General features: G+C 39.0%; 2 protein-coding genes across 3 annotated transcripts in view; one reads left to right on the top strand and one right to left on the bottom strand.

The window, feature by feature from the left end:
* The window catches only part of lzts2a (leucine zipper, putative tumor suppressor 2a), a 44450-nt gene extending 39114 nt beyond the window's left edge, over positions 1–5336 (top strand). For both annotated transcript variants that reach the window (XM_044137481.1, XM_044137482.1), the window contains 2 exons: positions 886–990; positions 1119–5336. In XM_044137481.1, the coding sequence (XP_043993416.1) occupies positions 886–990; positions 1119–1301 (288 nt within the window). In that variant the 3' untranslated portion in view covers positions 1302–5336. The remainder of the gene's footprint in view (positions 1–885; positions 991–1118) is intronic.
* Positions 5337–6522: 1186 nt separating this feature from the next.
* pdzd7a (PDZ domain containing 7a) lies at positions 6523–20772 on the bottom strand. The gene is made up of 15 exons (XM_044136890.1): positions 20616–20772; positions 19343–19480; positions 19046–19220; positions 17631–17807; positions 17243–17390; positions 16445–16505; positions 14559–15086; positions 13296–13442; positions 12946–13106; positions 12205–12296; positions 12026–12117; positions 11804–11872; positions 10387–11046; positions 9349–9449; positions 6523–6809 (listed from the first exon to the last, which is right to left on the bottom strand). Exons 1-15 carry the CDS (start codon positions 20770–20772, stop codon positions 6648–6650), a joined length of 2868 nt encoding a protein of 955 aa, XP_043992825.1. The 3' UTR covers positions 6523–6647.
* Positions 20773–21879: the final 1107 nt, after the last annotated feature.

Here is a 21879-nt window from a genome sequence, read left to right on the forward strand (position 1 = left end):
GCTACAGCAGTCATCCAGCCACCAGCTGTGTTTTTGAGTTATTGGAGAGTGAAATTTTCAGCAGATAACTGGAAGGCTGAAGGAAGTACAGAGAAATGTCTCTAGTTTAAACTTCTTACCTTTCATACTGTCTGTTGCAGAATATGCTGGATTTGAAAATGCTGGCAGCCTTTTGGTTATTTACAAGAGCAAACATACTGAGATAGCAGTTTTAAAAATGCTAGCTGTGCTAACAGTGCTGAAACAGTATACTAAAGGGTGTTGGAAATGTCAACTCTGTAATCATGTTTGTCCGTTTCAAAACAGTGAAAATAGTTTTATAGCAACTGCTCTGACACACACATGATGTGGCATCTAGCAAAGGCTAGAGAAATATTTCCACTACTGATCTCATTGTTGTCCTATATTATTATCATCAAACATAAATCAGAATCAGCTAAGGTCAAGCCTTTACTAAAACAGCAGCTCAAATTACAGCCCCTAAGTTTTTATCGTTGCACATCTGTTATGCAGACTACAGTTTTAGCTGTTTTTGCACTTTGACCTTTCTCTTTCTTTTCACCTCTGCACACTCTTAAGACTCGATCTAAAAAGCTCATTGTTGTGTCTATTCTATTCTTCAAATAAATTAAACTTCAGAAATACTCCTCAGAGTTATTTTAATCCAATACAGCTATGGAACTCATGGCATATATTTTCCATTCAATTTATCAAGCTCTATTTTAATTTCTTTTGTTAAGTTTTTGCTTTTTGAAGGGGTGCATTAGCCCATAAAATCTTCAAGTATTAAAAGTCGTTTCACAGTTTTGTAAATCTGTGCCTGTGCACCAACCACACCTTTCACTACTGAAACGCAAAATATGTTTTTTGGGGGTATTTTTCCAGGTGGATCGACTGAAAGCCGAGCTCATGTATGAGAGAAGAACTGGCGAGGAGCAGCGGTCACGCTTTGAGGAAGAGAGGAGGGTCTGGCACGAGGAGAAAGAAAAAGTACAAAAAAAACTTAATTTTAAATGAAAATCTAAATCTTTTCTCTATTTTACATGGTTTGTTGCTTGCTTCCTCACATACTTTATTTACAGTGTGGGATCTATTCCCCCTCTCCCCCCTTCACTCAGGTAATCCGCTACCAAAAGCAGCTGCAGCAGAACTACATCCAGATGTATCGTCGCAACCGTGATCTAGAGCGAGTGATGAGGGAGCTGAGTCTGGAGCTGGAGAACAGGGACATGGAGGACTACGAGGTCCGCAGCGGCAGCAACGACATCCACTTTGAGGAAATCACTGCCACTGAGATCTAGACACACACCTACGCACGTAATCCAGTAAAATGTGCACACACAACATGGAGAAAACTTACTAAAGTTCCTGAAGATGCAAACCAAACACTGAACTGTGGACCAAATGCTGTACTAGCTTCGATGTGGTGTTACATGGAGCGCAGACCGAGCTCTGAACACTGTTAAAAAGGGAACATCTCCCAAAGGTGCATTTGTTAGTCCGTGTTAACACAGATGCGCCCCACTAATTCATCTCCTGGCATCTCCTCTATAAAGCCAGCACAAAGACTGCATTGTTTCTGAGACCAAAAGCATTGAGGAGCTTGTCATTCTCAGAATATCTTCAAATCAGGGTATTTAAATTAAACAGGAACCTAAAGCAAAAAATATATATATATTAAATATTCCCTACTGAAAAATCTCATCATCATGCACTTAAGCTTCTTGGCTGCTTGCAATATAAAACACCTGGCCACCAGCATGTACAGGATATTCAGGCGTCAACACAGCAGCTCAGTTAGCAGTGACCAATCTAAACTGCGGCGCCGCAAAAAAAGAAAATAAAGAGGACAAACAACTTCCATCATTCACAGTTTAGATTCCTCCTTTACCACCAACCTGTAAATAAGTTAGAAGACATGTTGTTGTAATTTAGGCATTTTGGCTGCAGTTTGTGTTATTACAGCACATGTGTGGTGACCTGTGTTTTTAGAGAGAAAGGACATAATAACTCATCTCTGCTTAGCTCACTGAGAGAAACAATGGCATGATTTTACCCAAGATTTCCAGAAGAAACTCAGAAATGTGATACCAACTAGGATCAACTTTGATGTTTGAGCTCATAGTTTATTTACTCGTGGACATCTCATTCTGTTTCTTCCCACCAAGACTCCAGGTTCCAATAAAAGCTAGTTTTAAACTTTGAACTCATGTTTTTTAGTCATACTGTGCCTCATAAAACTGGTTCAGACGATGAAGCGAGCCTGTATTTAGCTTGGGGGAAGAGGTGAAGAATGGCAGATATCAGCGGGGTTTATAAAGATTTCTCTTTTTTCTTTGTTTTTCTCCCAGTTCCAACTTTCTGCTTCATTGTTAGCTATTTTTATCTATCTCAGCTATTAGCACCAGGGTGAAACCAAGTCCAAACCAGTATCGAAAGTGCAGGATTACAAGCTTGTGCGGCAACGAAGATTTATTACATGCCTGTAGTTTCTGTTTTGGATTTTTTTCTCCCCTCTGCGTCTCCCACAGTGCAGGTCAAGAGTTTACACACACTCATTATCGCTATGAATGTCACGCTAATTTAATTCTTTTAATGATTATTCATTTAAACCATTCTCTTTTTCAAGATTAAATAGTTTAAACAAAAACAATGCCTTAGAAAAAAAAAATATAATAATTGGTTCTGCAAATTGGAATTAAATTAGTGTTTTCTTTAATCTGCACAGGTTCAAAGTTATGCATAAACATTCAAATATGTATATACTTCCCTACTAATATGTAGATAAAGGTCCATTAACAAGCTCCACTTCACCCCAATGTTTTTTCATAACAAGCTTCTGGCATAATTCTGGTTAGAGATATGATCACTGTCAATATAATTAGCAGAGTTTATTTAATTTGGATTGTGTCCTCACATATCAGCTTTTAAAGCCTAGTACACACACTTTCAATAGAGTTGTGGTCTGGGCTTTATTCTTTCTCTACTTTTTATTATTCCTAAACCAGTTTTGTTGTGTTTGTGGGGATTGTAGTGACCAATAATTAGAATGATGATTGATAATTTAATAGCTGCCAATAACACAACACATTTTTTTCATTTCTAAATGTAATCAAGCCCTTAATGTAACAGATGGTGAATAACATAAGTTATTGTTCTAATATTTTAGAACAATAAAATGTTCTAAAATTTTCTTCGTTTATTGAATTGTAGGAAATTCTTTTAAAAATATACTAATAATACGTATAATATGTGCATAAAAGGGCTGCATTTCTTATGATTTTTTTTTTTACTCCTCAGATGTATTAGTTGGCATAATAGTCACATTCATTTTTCAAGTATGCACAATATGCAGCACTCTTACCTAATTAAGGTCATGAGATTCTATTTGAAGATTATCTATCTTTATGCAGGATATTATTTGCTTAGATATATAGATTTATACATTAATGTATGTAGGAATATTAAATTATTTACTGTGAAATATATTTAGCTCTCTTTTTGGAATGCACTAAATCTCAAGAAATTAAAACTATGTGAACTGTGTAAACCTAATTTACACAGTTCTTCCATTTTCTAATAAGGACAACTAATCCTTTAGTTTCTTAATGTAACTAATAATATTGTTGACAAAACATTATCTTTTGGCTTTTTTACATTTTGAAAACATTACATCATTTGCTCATCTTGAGGAACGTTTTATGGTAAGACGGGACAAAGACTGAGCTGCTTCACCACAATCACAAAAGGCATGAATTGAATTTCAAATGTTTGTGCTTCAACAGGACATTGATCCTAAACTTAAATCAGAGTTGATTTTGAAATGTATAAACCAGAGTAACATTTAAACTATTTGCACCCCTATCATGTTTTTGTAAGATTTATGGAAGTAATTATCATAAAATCGTCCCACGACCAAAATAATGTTTTCAATGAATCATTGACAAAATAAAACTTTCATGCTCATGATGAGTGTATGTAAACTTCAGCACTGTATTAGTTTCCTAGATGTCATTACTAGCGAAGCCAAAAGAAAACATGTTGTTTGTGTTCCTGGTATTTGGCCTAATTATTTTGACTGATTGCTAAAGGAGAAGGAAGCGGCGCGTTTGCATGTCTTTGTTCGCAGGATCTTTCGGAAGAAGCCAGCTAAGGTGAGGTGAGAGTTTGCAGAGGTGTTTGCTCCTGCAGCGTTCAAAGCCTGCAGGCTTTTCATGGAGCGTGGAAACATTCTCACAGTAAATGCAGGAATGCAGGGCTGTGTGTGACACTGAGCATAGAAATATAGGGCTGCTGAGAACTTTATTTTGTAAAGAGTCTTTATTAAGGAATAATATAGTATTGATACATGGGAATCTATATAATGGAGGAAAAGTTGTATATTTTTTATATATATGTAGCACCTGAATAAATTTTGCTGTAATACTGGTGTGGATTGATGTCGATCATATACCAATATTTCAGTGGATGGATGAGATACAAACGGAAGCATCTGCAGAGAGAACGCGTGCACCTAATACTGTAATGCATGACAAGTTAATGTTTACATTATATAATCTGTGTTGAAAAATCTTGCATTCTGATGAGCAAGCTTGCCGAAAAGCAGGATATGAAACCGAAGGGAGTTTTCTTTTTTTGTGTTCTGCTCATTTTTGCCTTTTGTTCTCACTACTCTGAGCTGTCCTTAAGTTGATTTCCAGTGTCATACTAGCTATGACCTCCCTTTTGCGCTTTGTCATGCCATTTGCTTAGACGACAAATGAGATTGTTGTTATTTTGAGGGACATCTTTATTAATGCGAGAGATGGACTGAGGCAAGCCTAGAAAGTTTTATTTTGCAGTCATATTTCAGTATGCCGCACGTTGTCGCCACTTTCATTGGGGGTCATGAAATAGTCAAGAGCATTAGGCACTGTGTATACATTCCTATGGGAAGTAGCTCAGTTCTGCCACATTCACTGTAACTAGACGTAGACTGTTAATCAGCACATCTGCACAGCAACAAGCACAGGATGCTTCTGACTCACACTTAAACATTTTCTCATATCTCAGCTTCAAAGTAACATGACTATCTTCTGTGTAAATATGTAAAACACCAAGCAGTATAACAGAGTGTCAATGTCTTTTATTTAGACAAGATATCTATTTCCAATGTAGCCACTGTGACTAGACCAAAGCAACGTAACATTTCTGTTTGTTTTTTGGGGTCTTTTTTTTTTTTGTTTTTACATTTTGGTGGCATTTTTCATCCTTTTGTGAGCTTTTTTTTTTTTTTTTTTTATTTTTACTTTCTGTGTTGTCATTAATTCAATAAAGTATGTAGCTGTTTGTGTATATTTTTATGTGTACAATACATGTACAAATTACAGTGTTTTTAATTAAAGAGCAAGTGGTCACAACGTAAAAATGACTGGAGTAATTGTTTCTGTTACCTGGAACACAACAAAATGCATAAAGCGTCCCAAATATGTAATTTTTCCTTTAAAGTTTGCCGTATGGTTGTGCTTGAGGTTTTTCCAACCCTCTTAAACGTTAATTTGTATCAGCACAAAGAAAACTATGTTGTTGAGAAATATGATCTAAAATTACAAACTTCTTGTGCAGTCTTAATAGGTATCAGTGTTAGTAGTTCAAACATCACATATCTTACAGCACCTCTTATGGTGGTTTATTCCTTTATTTCTGTAAAGGAAATGTTTAAAAATCTATGGTGTAAGGTCCAAGTTTTTAAAAACTACTTCTGTATTTTGTAGCAACCCAAAAACATTGAGACATGAGTTGCATCCTTACATTTCTACCACATCTGCGGTCATGAAGCCTTCACCTCAGAACCACTTATGAGTAATACTTTATCAGCGTTCTCCTCCCACTGCTGCTCTTCCACAGAAATAAGGCTCTATGCACAGCACATCCTCCTGCTCTTATCTGAGCTCCCTCGCTCTGATTTAAACCATACCACCAACATCCCAAGTCCTGCTTTCCCCTGTGATGTGATTTCCTTCTTCTTTATATGCCTGCATAAGCTTTGACCAAAGCGAGCTGTAATTAAGCCTCTAAAGTGGCAGAAAATTTCTGTCAAAAAAGGGGGGGGGGGGGAATGCATAAAAATACAGAGTAGTACATTTTAATTATCCCAGACATCCACTAAAAATCAAACTCTCAGTTTTGACATAATACAGGACTTTAATCTGGAAATGATTTTGCAGTCATATTGCAGTCATATTTCATGAGACTTATAGATATAAGTCTCATAACACAAGCCGGGATAATCTCCGTCTGGCGGTTTTTGCGAGGGCTGCTGGGCTGAGGAGAGCAAAGTGCAGTCCACTGTCAGACAGTGCTGAGGTCACAGATAGGCCTGTTGGAGCAGTGGCACAGTCAACCAAGAGCTTCAGCGTGAATCAAATGATCTTGTCATAAACCATACTTTATTAAAAAAAATATAGCAAATGCATTTAGTAAAATATTATAAAAGTCACACATGTTGGACTTCATCTCACATGTCGACGTGGCAAAAAAGCTTTCTGACAAACTATGCTACAATCTGCTTGTTTCGCTTTGTTTCCGTCAGGAGTTGAAGGTTTCACTGTCTTTTATGCTTCAGCAGCAGTCTGCTGGCCAGGCGCACAGCGTCTACTCAGCAGGTCTCACAGCTCCGGGGGGACGAGGGGGACCTTCGGGACCTTGACCACGAAAACCATCGGGTCTTTGGCCTTGTTGCTGAAGGCACGGCGGATGACGTCCACAGCGTGCTGATGAGTTACTCCCTGCAGACTCTCTCCGTCGACGGATATTAGCTCATACCCTGCCTGTAAATGCAAAACCATGATATTTCAAGAACATTTAAAGGCTCTTTTGCTTTTTTTTTTTTCTCCTAACTTTATAGAAGTCTGTATTCTCCCCCCTCCCCAAAAAAAGAAAAAACTTCAGACAAAATAATTAATGGCAAAGAAACGCTAGGGACTCCCTCTTTATGTCGAAATGTTCACACATGACTGCTCGTATATTTTGAAGTTTCCCCTTCAGCACAAGGTCAGTGAAGGAAAACAACAATCCCCAAACACCTGCACATGCACACATGGTTAGAGAGTCTTTGTACAGTTTCCTGGAGGATGTGAGGAGACGGCTGCAAATCTTCTGAGCCCTCAGCAGAGGAACTTCCTCTGATGTCAACGGTGTTTGCTGAGGATGCACCTGCCTCACACGTATTGCCTCGGCGAAGGTTAGCAACCACGTTACACAAAAGCACACAAAGACAAAGGCTATTGTTTCGATCAATCAGATCTGTTTTCTCTCTCCCTTTTCGATTTATTAGATGCCTATCTAATCAAATCAAGTCTGTTTATGTACAAGGTTTATGTAAGCTATTAAATCTGTCCTGCCCTAATTTGATCCCTGCCACAAACCACAGTCTGTGATGTTCACTAGCTCTCCATGAAAACATTGAGCTAAATTTAACCAATAGAGCTTAAAAATCCTTCCTCCAGTTTTTTTGAACTATTTTTTTTTTATCTGAATTACACTGATCACATTTTAATCTTCCCCATCCTCTTCAGAGCTGGATGAGATTTCCTCTTTTAAAAGACAGCGGGCAACAGATATCATAGCTTGCCAAAAATGTTGCATGTTTCCCCTGAAATGGCTCTTTAGATTCTCCAATGTGGATCTTAAAAGCTGTTATAGAGTTGAGCAATGTTTTTAATGAAAAGATCATTTAAAAAAAAAAAGGCTTTCACTGTTTTTCCAAGACACTTTTATGTAACATATGCATCGCATGTCCACACAAAATGACACTAATAGTGTAAGAAATTTTCTGCTTGTTTGTTTTTTTGTTTGTTTTTTTTTAAGTAATTTTCAGAAATAAAAGGAATGTCCGGAAATGTAACAAACCTAAACACAAAACTTTTTTTTTCTGTGATGCAAGAATCTAAACAAATATCCTGTGGTGATTGTGAAAACAAGCTATTTTGTTTTCAAGAAACACATTTTTGCAGCACAGCTGATGCAAGATGAGGATGCAGCTGTTCAGCCATGGAAAGCCTTTCCATTAAGATTTCCACACATTCTTTTGGACCTAATGGGAAGGTTTGGATGTCTGTGCATGTTGCTGTCACTCCCAGTCATTTCCATTTCATATTAATTCCACTGACAGTTGTCTGTGGAACATTTAGTTAGGAGTTGAGATTATATTAAGGCACCCTACTAGACTGTACTGAGCTCCTGAGAGTGACCCATTGGTCTGCATTCATAGTGATTACTTTTGGAAATATAGTGTGTGATGATCACACGAAGGAACATTGCACGTGCTAATCCTGTACTACTCAGGTGTTACTTCCTTTTCCAGAGAGGAAGGAGGTAGGATTGAACCATGCGGCTAATAATAGAACTGGTTGACTTGCCAAGCTGTGAGGTGTGAGGTGAAGAAAACAGATAATATGGAGCATGGAGACTTTTATCTCTGTCAGGACCAAGTAGCCAAGAAGCTGTCTGTTTTTAGTGATGGCTAAAAAAGGATGGCAGTCACTGAAACACTCTGTTGGTGAACAAGCTTGTGAATAGTATTACTCAAATGTTTTTGGCATACTTTGGGCTTCTTTAAATCCATATTAACCTGGTTAACTGTTTTGGTGAATAAAATTTAAACTATATTTCTTGTAAGCAGACGTATATTTACATTAAGGTTTACAGCCACTTCCATCTTTTAGCACAACAGACATTTCAGATTGTCCCCCTCCTCTTTCAAGAATGGAAAGGTTTTGCTCTTGCAATCGATTCACATTCATGCTCACACATAAAGAGGCAGTAGGAATAAAGTTCAAACATTCCTTATGGTTTTTTGCTATAGGAAACTCCTTCCCATGCTCCAACTCTCATGTTTAGTTTCGTCATGTGCATGCTAAGTGACCTTTAGTGAAAGAGTTGGTGTATCAAGTGTTTAAAGGGAGTCTGACCAAGATCATCAGCCAGTATTAAACAACTGTGCAGGCAATATATTACCAATACATTAGCAGAGCAGCAACCATGTTCCTCATTAATAATAGAGATGATGCGCTACCTGAGATGGCTCTCCACTCATCTTCTCCTCACTGCACACTTTTAACATTAGCTAATACCTCCTTCAGCCCGAAGCCACAGAGCAGAGATCTGATAACACGCTTGAGTCAAGATGGACGACTGATGTGTTAAAAATGGGGTGAATATCTGCATAATGTTTGGTGGGAAGGTGGAAAATATGTTAACTGCTTTGCAAATGTTTCTTCAGGTCTGTGTTAAAAGGGATGAAAATCTTGCTTTGAAGTCAGAGCAAAAAAGGAATATTGGTAAAATATTATGTTAGTAGATGCCCACCTTCAGAGCCTCATTTGTAGAGGCAGCTCCTCCTGGAAAAATTTTCTCAATCTTTATTACAGGCTGGATCTTAGACTCGATACCCCCAGAGATGCTGATACCTGTAAAAATACACATATAAATTAATAAAAAAGGAGGGTAATACCAGACTTTTTGTAAATTAGTGAATATGACCTTTGACATGCAACAGTGCATCAATGGACGGGACCAGATAAGATTTAAAATACCAAATTAATTTCCGTAGCTCCGTCCCAGTCTTCTTTATTTCTTACTATTGCAAAAGAGCTTAATTTTTTCAATATCTTTGATGAACCATTGAGATAAATATTTTAATGCTATGATTTTAAATTCAATTTATTTGCAGTTTTTTGGGGGGAATATTTCACTTTTCACCCATTAAATCCTCTTTTTGATCACGACCGATTAAAACTTCTGTCCAGATCTAACTGAGTGACCTCCTGCAGATACATTTTATTTATTGGAGTTACATAATCACATCTACTCATAGTAGACTATGAATAGATTATAGAAAGTTACTTTGGATATAAAATGTCCCACAGCAGACAGTTTCTTTTTGTACCCAAAATGACAGGCATGAAACAATGTGAACCACATGAGCACAACGAAGAGAAAAGACAAAAATAACCAGCAGCTCTTTCAGAGTTCTTCTCCTTTTGTTTTTTTTTTCCTTTTGTTTCTTTGTTTGTGTGTTTTATTTCTGATTTTGTAGGTTTTACCTTTTCTGTGTTCCCTTGCTGACTTGCTACATTTATTTCTTCATCACTTTCGGTTGTCATTGTGCTTCTGGGGTTCTTTTTGCTTCAGGTACACTGTATTGTCTCTTCATGTCTGTTGGCAATCTTCCTAAGGAGACTTTTTCTTTCCAGGTAACCATGAAGCCTTTTCCCACCATAACTGCTTTTAAATTTTGCCTTCTTCTTCCCAACCACATGAACCAAGCTTACCCAAGTTAAATGCCTTTTTCAGATACTGGCACTCCAATTGTCTTCACGTGAATATATCATAAATTGTTCTTACCTAGCGATTGCTTGGCCTTGGAGATGGGGAGTGTCGTGATTTCATAGTCCTCATCTGGCAGAGTTCCTCTTCTTTCTTGACCATTTTGAAAGTGTCCGTTTACCTGCAGGCTACTCCCTCGGCGTGAGGAGGGGCTTCTCTCTCTCTGGGGATCAAACACATCAGCTAGAGGGGTTCTCCCTCTCCGCTGTGAGGGAACCCGCACACTGACCTCAGTGTAGCCATCCTGCCTGCTCTGTCTGCCATATATGCTGTCAGGACTCTCTTCCCTCCTCCCTCTGCCATGGCTGCTCCTCACAGGTGATCTCCCACGCTCAGGAGCAGCGTCTCCACGGTCTGACACAGACAGCAAGGACACCTGGTCGTACCTCGGTGTCCCATTCTCTCTCCTGTTCGGGGAGCGCTGAGGTTGACGTCCAGGCTGGGTGTTGTGAGGAGACCCTGAGAGGAGGAAACTGTGACTGGGGCTTGGGGTTCGTGAGCGCGCAGTGGAAGACGCATAGTTATCGACGGGCACGTCCAGCAGAGGGGTGAAGGCACGGGAAGGTGGCAGGTGACCTGTCTGTTGGCTGGCCAGACGAAGTCTCTCGAAGTCTTCCATCAGCTGACGCTCATGGTGTGCGTCATGAATTGGCTGGAGGTAAAATCCACCTCTGAAGTCTGGGAAAGCAGAATCACAGCAAAAAATTGTTCCTCATCTGCTCTTTTTCTCCCAAAAACTTTGAAGCATTCATAAAGGTTTTAGATATGTGTCACAAAAAGGAAATATGCTAATCAAGAATGGCTACTACCCAGTCTGTCTTACTTTTGGAGTGCATCAGGATTATAGTTTTGACCCTCACCTGTTTCAGTTGTATTTGCTACCACTAGGGTCAATATTCAGAAAACTATGTTCTTCCATTGTTTCACAAACAATTTATCGATCTACTTATGCGTATATTATTCAATTGGTTTACATAATTTACAAACGTCGCATTTTGTGTTTACATGTTTACTCGTCTTTGCTTTATTCATAACTCTCATGCTGAAGCCAGGTTTCCTTTCAGTCAGCCAGCTACAACTCCTTAAAGACAACAATCCCTCTCTTGTTCACTAAAGACTAATTTGCAGTTTGATTTGTAGATGTATCTGTTTTAGAAATGCAAAATCAACACCATTTTTTTTTGTGTAGACGAGGTCCAGTGGGAACATAACGGTATGCACAGTTGTTTTCTGTATGATTGTAAAACACCATTCATATTTAGCAAAATATGGCCTCTTCGTGTTGCTGTTTCCAGTTTTATACAATAAATATGAAATAATCTGGAGAAAGAAAACCAACATGTCTTTAAAATGTGTACCATATTCATAAAGGATGAAAGAATCAGAAAGAGAAAGACTACCAACAAAGAGGACAAGAATAAATTAACTGACATACCTGGGATTGGGGTGATGAGGTGACGCCGAGGAGTTCCACTGCGAGGTGACCGAAGAGCCGGCGAGCGTACTGGAATAAATAAACAAAACATTATTCATATTTCCTAGCTATATTATAGACCTTTTCTACATAGAGAGTTTTCTTTCACCTGCACAAGCAGCACACTATATTTAGGAAATGACTACAATAAAACTGAGAGGTTTTTAGATCATCCTTGCTTACTAGAGCGACTCTTGAGGATGTCATACGCTTCCAGCTCAAACGGCATCACCAGGTTGTCAAAACGACCCAACTCAGTCGTGGGTATCAGCATTCTGCAGAAGACAGTATCACAGCCTGTCTGCCAAAATTTTTTTTGCACAGTGTCTGATGCACCGGGATGAGAGAGGATGGCAGCTTACCTTATTTCTCTGAGCAAAAGCAGCTTTTCTGGCCTATCCAGGATTGCCAGCAGGGGGCGCACCAAATCCTCAATCACATTGTCAGACAAAAACTGCAATAAAAAGAACAAAAAAAAAGGCAAAGGGCAGCTATTGATTTAACTCCAAAAGATTCCAGAAAATTACTAAGATTTAAAACATATTCTAGGAGACATTCAGCAGATTTAGGTAGATTTTATCTCTAAATCTTTTTATAGCAGTAATGGGCAAAGTAAGCAAAGAAAAAACACAATCGAGTTATGGCTGCTGTTTTGTTTTATTTCCTTCATGGCCTTGAGTGAGAGAATACCACTGGATGTCCTCCAGAGAAAAGTAAACTTCCAGAAGCATGTTTGTCTTCAAATTAGCTGCCTTCATTTTTAATATTCTCTCATCCAGGAGGGCCCTTATAGTTCACACAGAGTAGTTTTGGGTCTTTAATCAATCTGTTAAGAGGTGTGTCACAGTCACAGATTATATGTCCTCAAAAACACTGAAGTATTATTCTGTGAAGGATATTTGATGGTAATTCAACAGGCCAAATCCATCTTTTGTTCCAGCTGCTGCCAGACACGTCTGTCGCTGAAGAACAACCTCTGACACAAGGACTAACACCACACACTCAAGCTCACAAAAGAAACAGCTGATGTTACAGGTAAATCTCTAAGAGCCGAAACACACAAAAGAGGTTGTTAATGGGTAATTCTAGCCGAGCTAGCTCACCCGCCGACAATGTCTCATCACTGCAGCAACCTCGTCTGGACTGAGCAATTTCTTTGACATGTCCTCCACATGCTGCAGCATCTCATGATGGGGCAGTGGGCTGCCGGCGCGGGATTCCCTCGGGGAAGTAAAGAGCTGGAATGGACGACTTCGCTCTTTTTCTAGGAATGAAGTTCCAGAAAAAAAAAAAAAGCTAGAGCAACTTGTCTTGTACCTATAATTTTCTCAAATCTCTTACTTTATTGCATCTTTAATTCTCAAGATTAAAAAAAAAAAAATTGAAAACTGTCCTTGAAAATTTTGCTTTTTCCACCTAAGATGAAAGAATGAGGTTGTGACATCATGCTCACCGTTAGGATGATAAGACGGAGATCTCGAGCGACTCTTGTCTTTATGGTCTTTCTTGAAGAAAAGGTTGACAAAGGTTTTGGAGCGCTGCAGGTTTGTTTTACCATCTGCTGAGTCTTTCTGCTTCTGTTGCCCTTTTTTCTTCTTCTCTAAATGTGAAAGAGGGATAAAAGTGTTGTTTATATATATATATATATATATATATATATATATATAAAATCACTTACATTAGAGCTGATCTGTTCATTTCCACAACATTGCCTCTCATCTTATCTCCAATATCTATCTCTATTTATAGCTAATAACTCCAACTTTAAGGTATTTTGTTTGCTGAATTGGGAATATTTTTACTAGCCTTTGTGCAGATTCACTATATTTATGTTTCTTGCAGTCAGCTTCTCTGTTCAGTGAGGTAAATCTGCCTCTGTGATCAGGAACACAGTTGTACTGATAAATTGCAGCAACACCAACTTGAATTTATTATTGGGGGAATCACCATAAAGTGCTCCTTGGTGCATAACAAGCATCTCTTTGCTTCCAGCATCCAGCAGCTCCTGGAGGGATAGGTGGGTTGGATAAATTAAAAGGGATAGTCTAATAACTCAATTCAGCCTGCAAAGCTTATATGTGCATTTCGCCATAGCCTTGTTCTTATTCAAAGGTACAAAGAGCGAGTACAGCGGTCAGTGATTAATTTGAGTCTGGATAACCTATGGGCTCCTGGACAAATTCTGCCTGGAGGGTAAATCAGACAAATTAATCACACTTTGCTCCTGAAATGAAAGCGGGACTCAAGATGTTGGAGGGGATCGTAATCATCAGTCATAAAACCTGGATTTCACCTGATTAGATGTGTCATCAGTCTAAACAGGCTGGTTCTACTATTACAATTAAGACATATTTCAGAGAATAACTTTAATTTATTGTTGTGTTAATTTTTAGGAGTGCTATGGCCCATAAATCAGCTCACTATCCTGCCTATGAAAAATTATTCACTTGTTTGTTTCTTGTTCTTTTTCTCTGTGCATCTTTGCCAAGCTCTCCAAGCTGTTACCAGTAAGATAATCTGTCAAACTGTAGAAAAAAGATGAAACATTTCCATGCTCTCATGTATTGTGTGTTTAGTGTCAGTGGATTGTTAAATATTCACTAAAAACTCTGGAGAACCCTATAAAAACCTAAAATGCACCTTTATTTGAAGCTTTTTTTGTCAAAAGCTGAGAGGGTTTTACTCCAGTTTTTCCCTGGAAGTGTGCTGGTCTCACCTGACACAGTGATGTGGCTCTGGGAACGTCGGATTGGCTTTCGTGGTTTGCTCAGGGCCATCAGAGCTTCTGTTTTAGGCGACTGTTTTTCAGCGTCCCTCTCCCGGGTGGACGGTGTCCTCACTCGGCCCCGTCCCAACTCTTTGGCCCCTCCCGTGTCCCTCGGCCCCTCACCTTTCCCGCGTATGACCGTGTCCTTCAGCAGCATAGTTTCCCCTACAGTCCGACTGGTTTCTGTGCCGACCAGCCGGTCAGGATCCAGCCTGTTAGGAGGAGAATAGTCCATAAAGTCTGCGGCTGGGGGGTCAGTCTGTATGGCAGTGTCTGCTGTCCGCTCTGTGCTGCTTTGACGTCGGGAGCGATCCTCTGTGCAGATGGCCACGTCCACCATTTCTGAGCGAAAAACCGGAGGGAAAAGGACCTGAGAGAGACCACTGAGGGAGCTGACAGGCGTGCTGGAGGACAGCGAGGACACAGAGGAGTTGGAGTCTGAACCCTGAGAGGACAGTGCAGGGCCGCCGTTGGCTACTGTGGAAAACAATCCATAATTACAAGGATCCCAGATTAGTGTATTGAAGATTGGAGTATCTCAGTTGTTTGTTCTCATCAAGCCACATGTGCCGTCTTTCCCACTTCATTTGAGGTCTGCTTTGTCTGAATCAGAACCTTATATCCACATGATCTTGCAAGCTTTTGAAAGCAACATGGAGTAGGAGTAGGTTTATTTTTTTAACCTTTAAGACAAAGGTTAAAAAAGTGACCCTGCATCTGAAAGCAGATGTCAGATTATGATACGTTCCAGTTCACTGAGCTGCCAAGAAATGTGAATAAAGTAAAGGGCAATCTTGCTACACGTGGCTAACCTAAAGGGACATGCAAAAGCATCTTAACATTTTTCATATTATAAACACAAACTGCAATCTATTTTATTAGGATTTCTTGTCATACATCAACACAGAGTAACACATACTTGCTATGCATATGGATGGGGACATATGGTTTTTATTTTGTCACAAATCTAAATTTTAAAAGTGTGGCTTGTGCTCATGTTCATCCTCTTTTTATCCAATACTCCTGAATAAAATCTAGTGCAACTTATTGAATTTAGAACTCACAATTAGTAAATATAGTAATTTTGTGTAGTCTAATCTCAGTATACTGTAAGCCCAGCTGTCCTGTGAAGGCCTCAGAGAACATTAGTGAACATTAAAACAAAAACACACCCAATATGTGAGGAATAAGTCTAAGGAAGGGTTAAGTTAGAAAACAATATTATAAAATAGTCTTGATATCTCATGTAGTACTGTGTCATTGTATCATAATCCAAAGTAGAAATAACATGCCAGAACTGCAAACCTATCAAAGCAGGCTCTCCACCTTATTGACAAGTCTGCAATAACTCCAGGGGAGCTGCAGAGATCAGGTGGAGAAGTCTGTTGAGATTCCCATGTAAATCTGACTACACTCTATACATCTGGCTTTTACAGAAGAAGTCATTGTTGAAAGGAAATCACAAAAAGTACACTCTTCAGAATGCAGTTTGTTTTCCTTTCTCTTCCACTTCTCAACCATCCTCAAAGCATTGAGTTGATCTTTCACGTGAAAAAGAAATTCAAAGGGAATGAACAATTTTGCAGGGCAGCAGAATCCAAGAGGGCACTTTGTAAACAAACATGGGAAAATAAAAAAATGAAGTATCTCATCAAATATTCATGATATTGTTTAGGGCAGGCCACACGCTGGACATAAATATTGAAGTCAGTATCTTTTCCCAAAAACAACCTACAGTCATACTCAATAAATTAGAATATGTGTCCCAATGAGGCTCATTTGTCAGAATAAAAGTACCTTTCAAAAATAACTCTAAAAAAAGAAAATCCACTCACATTTATCAAGCCAGCCATACTCTGCCACCATCTCCTTGTATGCGGGATATCTTCCAACTTCCTGTGAAAGATATTTACATAAATAAGCCATAAAATTAGGTTTTCTGTTGATTATAACCTGATCCCAGGCGGCCTTTGAATAATGAAAGTCGTCCCTGGATGTTTTTCACACATGCAACCTGAGATCAGGGCAGTAAAATGAGCTAAGACAGTATGCATGTTTGTATCAACAACACATGTCAGTATTACCATGTGATTGTCATCCAATGCACAGGTTAAGTGGAAAAGTCAAAACAGTAACTTATGGAGAATCATATCTTCCATATCTGCTCTGCTGTGGAGGCTCAATGAGAGGAGACAGTTTTATTTAAAGTTAATGTCTGCAGTCCCTCAGTCAGCTGTTACCTTTTAACAAAATTATTTCTATAAAATAATATTCAAAGGCTCAGTCAGCTGTTACCTTTTAACAAGAATTATTTCTATAAAATAGCACATACTGTGTGGAATGTGGAGGTAACAAAACAAAATCATACTTTAACAAATTTCTGGATATTTAGGGTTTAAACAGCTGCTGTCTTAGGACATGCGGACGTCCTGACAGCTGTATTGAGATGTTGCTTTAATATTTTCAATACGTTTATTCACTGAGTCATTACTTTGTTATTTAGTTAATAGTAATAACTTTGGTAACACTAAGAAGTCTAAAACAGAAACATTGAGTCTGACTTGATGTCAGAGAGTGAGGAAAAGCAGTTCTGTACTGTCAACATGAACATAATGTGGAAGCCTTTGTCTCACCCTGATGGTTAACATGACGTGAGTGTGGCTTTTCAGGACCTCCACTGCATTGCTGTGGGTGATGTCCTCAAAGCTCACCCCATTTGCTGCAAGGATTTGATCTCCCATTTTGATGCCGTGCTGTTCTGCAAGCCCACCTGGGTCCATTCTGGAGAAAGAACATAAACATAAAAGCTAAGAAATATATGAATAAGCAAACTGTAGCACTTACACTGAGAATGAATGATTAATTAAGTGTAAATTGAGATAGTTGTGTTTTCTGTAAGTGGGTCACGGTTGGTTTGATGTAATACAAAACGTTATCTAAAAATAATCTAGCAGTTCAGAATATATCAGAAACTATATCCAGCTGTGAGACATGATTCATTTTTGGTTTTTGAGTTTATACTTTGAGACATAAATGCCAAGTCCGAACTCTTTGCCGCCTCTGATGTTGAAGCCCAGACAGTAGTCGTCTGATGTAGTGAAGAGATGTACAATCCGGCGGAGAGCGCTGTCTGAGCTGGCCTCTGACGGCGTACGACCGTTCTCCTCTACCACCATCCTTCTGTGAATTAGATCCACCCTACGCACACATATGCAAAAGATATACTCAGCTTTGCTCGCGATACACCAAACTCACATCCGTCAGTATCAGTTAATCAAAAAGCCATAAAGGTCACAGCAGTAATCCATCCACTGCTGCCACATGAAACCCAGATACAGTGTATCCCAAAAGAGAGATAACCAGTGTAAGCTCCAGACAAGTGATAAGCTTCACATAAAAGACCCACACAAAGCTTAAACGTGCTATTAAAAAAATCATTAAGTGACTCACAAAACTATTCATACATATTGAACTTCTTCTTAAGATGATGGACAAAAAGAAAGTAAAGCATAATTATGTACTGGAGGGAACTGAAGAACATTTACGTCTTTTGTAACGTTTTGCGAGTAAAAATCTACAAGGTGGGATCTGCAGCTGCATCTCCCCCTTACTGCAAGTATGACTGTAAATCTTTTGGGGGTATGTGTCGGTAGCTCTAGAGTGTTATATTTATAAGTGTTCTTATGTTTTGCAGATTTTGCTTTATTGTAAATATTCCCATTAACTCTGAGCTGCTTTCCTGCCCCCTGATGAAGAACAGAATCCCCACAGCATGATGGGGCCACCACATGTTTAAGGGAATTGTGCAGTGTTGGTTGTCCTCTACACACAATGGTTTTGCAAATAGGTCAGAAACATCCAGCTTGGTCTCTTCTGAACGGAGCACCTTGTTCCCACTGTTTGTTGTGTCTGCATTGCTATGAGTTAACGTTGAAGTGAGCTTTTTAAGTCTTAGTTACAGCAGAAACGTTGCTCTATACTTCAGTGAAGGTCAGATTTGCAATGTGCTCTAATAGTCCTGTAAAGAAATTCTCTATAAGCTGTAGATCTCTTCAGATTTATGAGGCATTCACAGAACAGACGTATTTAAACTGAGATTAAATCAGTCACAAATACTCTCTCTTTACAAATTAGGAGACACTGAAGCCATTTGTTTTCAATAAGTATTATATAATAATAATAATAATAATATAGAGGGAAGAATACACAAGTAAGCTGAACTTTTCAGATTTTTGTATGACAAAGTTCTTTTCCTACTAGCTAACAGGCCTGCACTACTTTTCTGCTGCTTTATTCAAAATCCCAAAAAATACACTGAAGTCAGGTGACAAAAAATATCAAAGTACAGAAAGAGTGCATTACAAAAATGAACTTGCAAATACCATATTTAATAACTAGCCTTTGTATTACAGTGTAGTGTATCTCAGTGGTCTAACCATGTGGTCTTCTCCTTGGAGTAGCGGATGCCGGGGATCTTTCCTACACGCCTCACCACCATCCTCAGCCTGTTGTTTCCTGTCAGGACCTTCACAGCGCTGCTCATGGTGATGCTCTCCAGGCTGACTCCGTTCACCTCCACCAGCTTATCCCCCACGGTGAGCCCAGCCTGTGCTGCAGACACGTATAAAACTCAGCATGATCAACAAAAGTAAAATGTCACGTACACAAAACACCTCGACTTGATGTAAATACAACAAAAAAAACAAAAAAACACAGACACATTAAATACATACCTGCTGTGCTGTCATCCTCCACCTTACTGACAAATATACCAAGTCCATGTTCGGATCCCCCACGGACACTAAAGCCAAGACGCCCATCTGGGCTCTTATTGACCGTCACTGTGTGAATATCTTCACTGTCGTCTCCTCCTGCAAACAAAATCAACATGAATCTGACATACATGTTTGCACAGTCAGACTGCCAACTACTGTGAAAACCCTACACAGGTAAAGTTAAAAATAAGTATGATAAAAATTGTTACAAGATTTTGGTGTAATAAGACAATACGGTCCATCTTGGAGTCGATCTCAGCTTAACAGTGGAAAACTGAGATCTGAAATCGGATTTATGTGTCAGTTATAAGAAAAGGGAAAATTAGCCTAACTGTGGTGCTGAATGTTATTCACAAACAACATATTTTAAAAAAAGAATTAAGCACTTTTCACAGAAAATTCAATAACATACATGTCTTGCTCTCTAAATAATGGCCCATGACCACTATGCCCCATTACATTCATTGTTTCTTGTGCGTCAGAAGTAAGAAAATATATTTGTTATGATTTAAAGTCATAAAAGCTTGGGAAAGCAAGTAAAATGTAATCTATATGTACCATAAATAAGAATATAATAGATAAAACTGTAAGCACAACTAATATTTGACAGCCTTTAAAAAAAAAAGCGTAGCAACAATCTATTCATTGTTGATCCTTAAAATCTCTGTGACTGTGGATAGTTTTAATAGATTTATTTACCAAAACTGTTTTTATCCTTAAAAAGTAAACAAAAAAGGCTGTAAATTTATTGGATATTCATCGATCAGACTCTTTCTTAGATTACACAATTTTTTGGTTTTCTTTAAACCATCTGCCTGCTAATTTCCATTTGTTTTCTTCCTAAGACTTTATCACGTGAAAAAAAAGGTGCTGCACTTTCTATGAAGCAGATTGTATTTTAGGCTAAATTTAACAGAAGAATTCCAAGATTGTCCCAATTACTATATATTTTTTTATCAAATCATATCTTTATCTGGTTCTAATTCTAATTAAAATTATGGGATTTCTTAAATCTGATGCATTTGATGAATAGTAAAAAAAACATTTTAAGTGCTGGTGCATCTTTAAAGGTGATGATGATAAAAAATATTCCTGGAAGTAACTTCAACTCTATCATCTTTAGTACTGAGTTACTCTGAGTCAAACTATATTAAATCAGACATGGCTAATCCATAGGCTTCCAGCCCCATAAATAGTGTTACAGTCATCAGTTACCAAGTTTCGGGCTCACCATCTACAGGTGCATTGATGAGAATGACCCTGCCCATAGGAGAGGAGGACCTGCGTCTGTGGCGCTGCTGTTTCTTCAGCATGTAGCGCGTAGTGCTTTGGGATCCCCCACCCTGGCCTCCATTGCTGAAGTGGGGGTGCCCGCCTCCATTTGTCATCTCGCCCCAGGCAGGATGGTGAAATGAGCCAGCCATCGGGTAGGCCTGGAAAAACTTTTCTCCGTCATCCAGGCACTGGAATATCTGGTTTCGCCTGTCGGGAGGAGGAGGTGCAGCCTCGGGCTTGGGGGAGAAAAGGTGGAGAGGGGCAGCAGTGGTGGAGTGGCTTCCAACCACAGATCCAAACTCCTCAACTGAACTCTGAAAGTGGCTACGACTGAAGTTGACAACTTCTACCGGACTCCAAGTGTGAATAAGAAAAAGTGGAAGACAAACAGATACTTAGGACCGAACAAAAGCCAGACAAATACATAACCTTGCATCCTACAAACTGAAAATGATGGGGGAAAAAATAGTCACTCAAAATGAACTGTAAACTCCAGGAGAGGATCCAAATGTTTGCAGGAAAATAGAATAAAAAATTCTGTAAACCTCTTCTGAAACCATCTTATTTCTGATTCTAGAGCCTGTTAGCCAGAGAAGCTGCGCTTGTCTGTAGAGAAGTTGGCTGTGCCCAGCGATTCCTGGTCATGTTTAATTTAATGGATACTTGTGAACCTGAAGGGGGAAAAAAGCCTAAAATGAAAAACGTGCTCTTAGAAATCGTAGATGTATAAAAGTGGAAAGACATTTTTGAAGTGGAAGAAATTTCCATAGAACCATCTTAACATGCAATCAAATTTGATGTTTACTAAACTCCTGTTTTGTTTTTTTGTTTTTTTTTTTTGTATTTATTCAGCACCATGGACAGTGACACAGAGGTGGCGCACAAACACAAACGTATAGCTTCATATTAATATCAACCTCTTTACCACAGCAAGTCATACTGTAAAACTTCAGCTTCGGTCTAAAGTTATCCCTACTGGGGCGTGAGAAAACAATAACATGTTCAAAACAATGAACAGAGCATGACAGTTTTACCTGCTGTGTCCGTGGTGTGCTGCAGGAGGTCGGACAGGCGCTCAGTGGTCTGCCTCAGTGACGCATTAGCGGACACCTTCGGAGAATTAGTGCCTCCTCATTTGTTCTGCAGGTGACCATCATTGTCTTAAGAGGTGTAAGCTCTTTACATAAGCCTCTCCAGCGGTGCGGTCATTATTAAATCGC

The sequence above is a fragment of the Gambusia affinis genome, linkage group LG13 (assembly GCF_019740435.1).
Source record: "Gambusia affinis linkage group LG13, SWU_Gaff_1.0, whole genome shotgun sequence".
NCBI lineage: Eukaryota > Metazoa > Chordata > Actinopteri > Cyprinodontiformes > Poeciliidae > Gambusia > Gambusia affinis.

Excerpts from the sequence above, each read along its gene's own strand:
- pdzd7a (XM_044136890.1), bottom strand. The coding sequence starts at position 20,772 with ATGACAAATGGAGGCGGGCACCCCCACTTCAGCAATGGAGGCCAGGGT. Across the intron at positions 13,107-13,295 it reads TCCGTCTTATCATCCTAACG|AAAAAGAGCGAAGTCGTCCA; the intron begins GTGAGCATGATG and ends CTTCATTCCTAG. Across the intron at positions 12,297-12,945 it reads TGATGAGACATTGTCGGCGG|TTTTTGTCTGACAATGTGAT; the intron begins GTGAGCTAGCTC and ends TTTTTATTGCAG.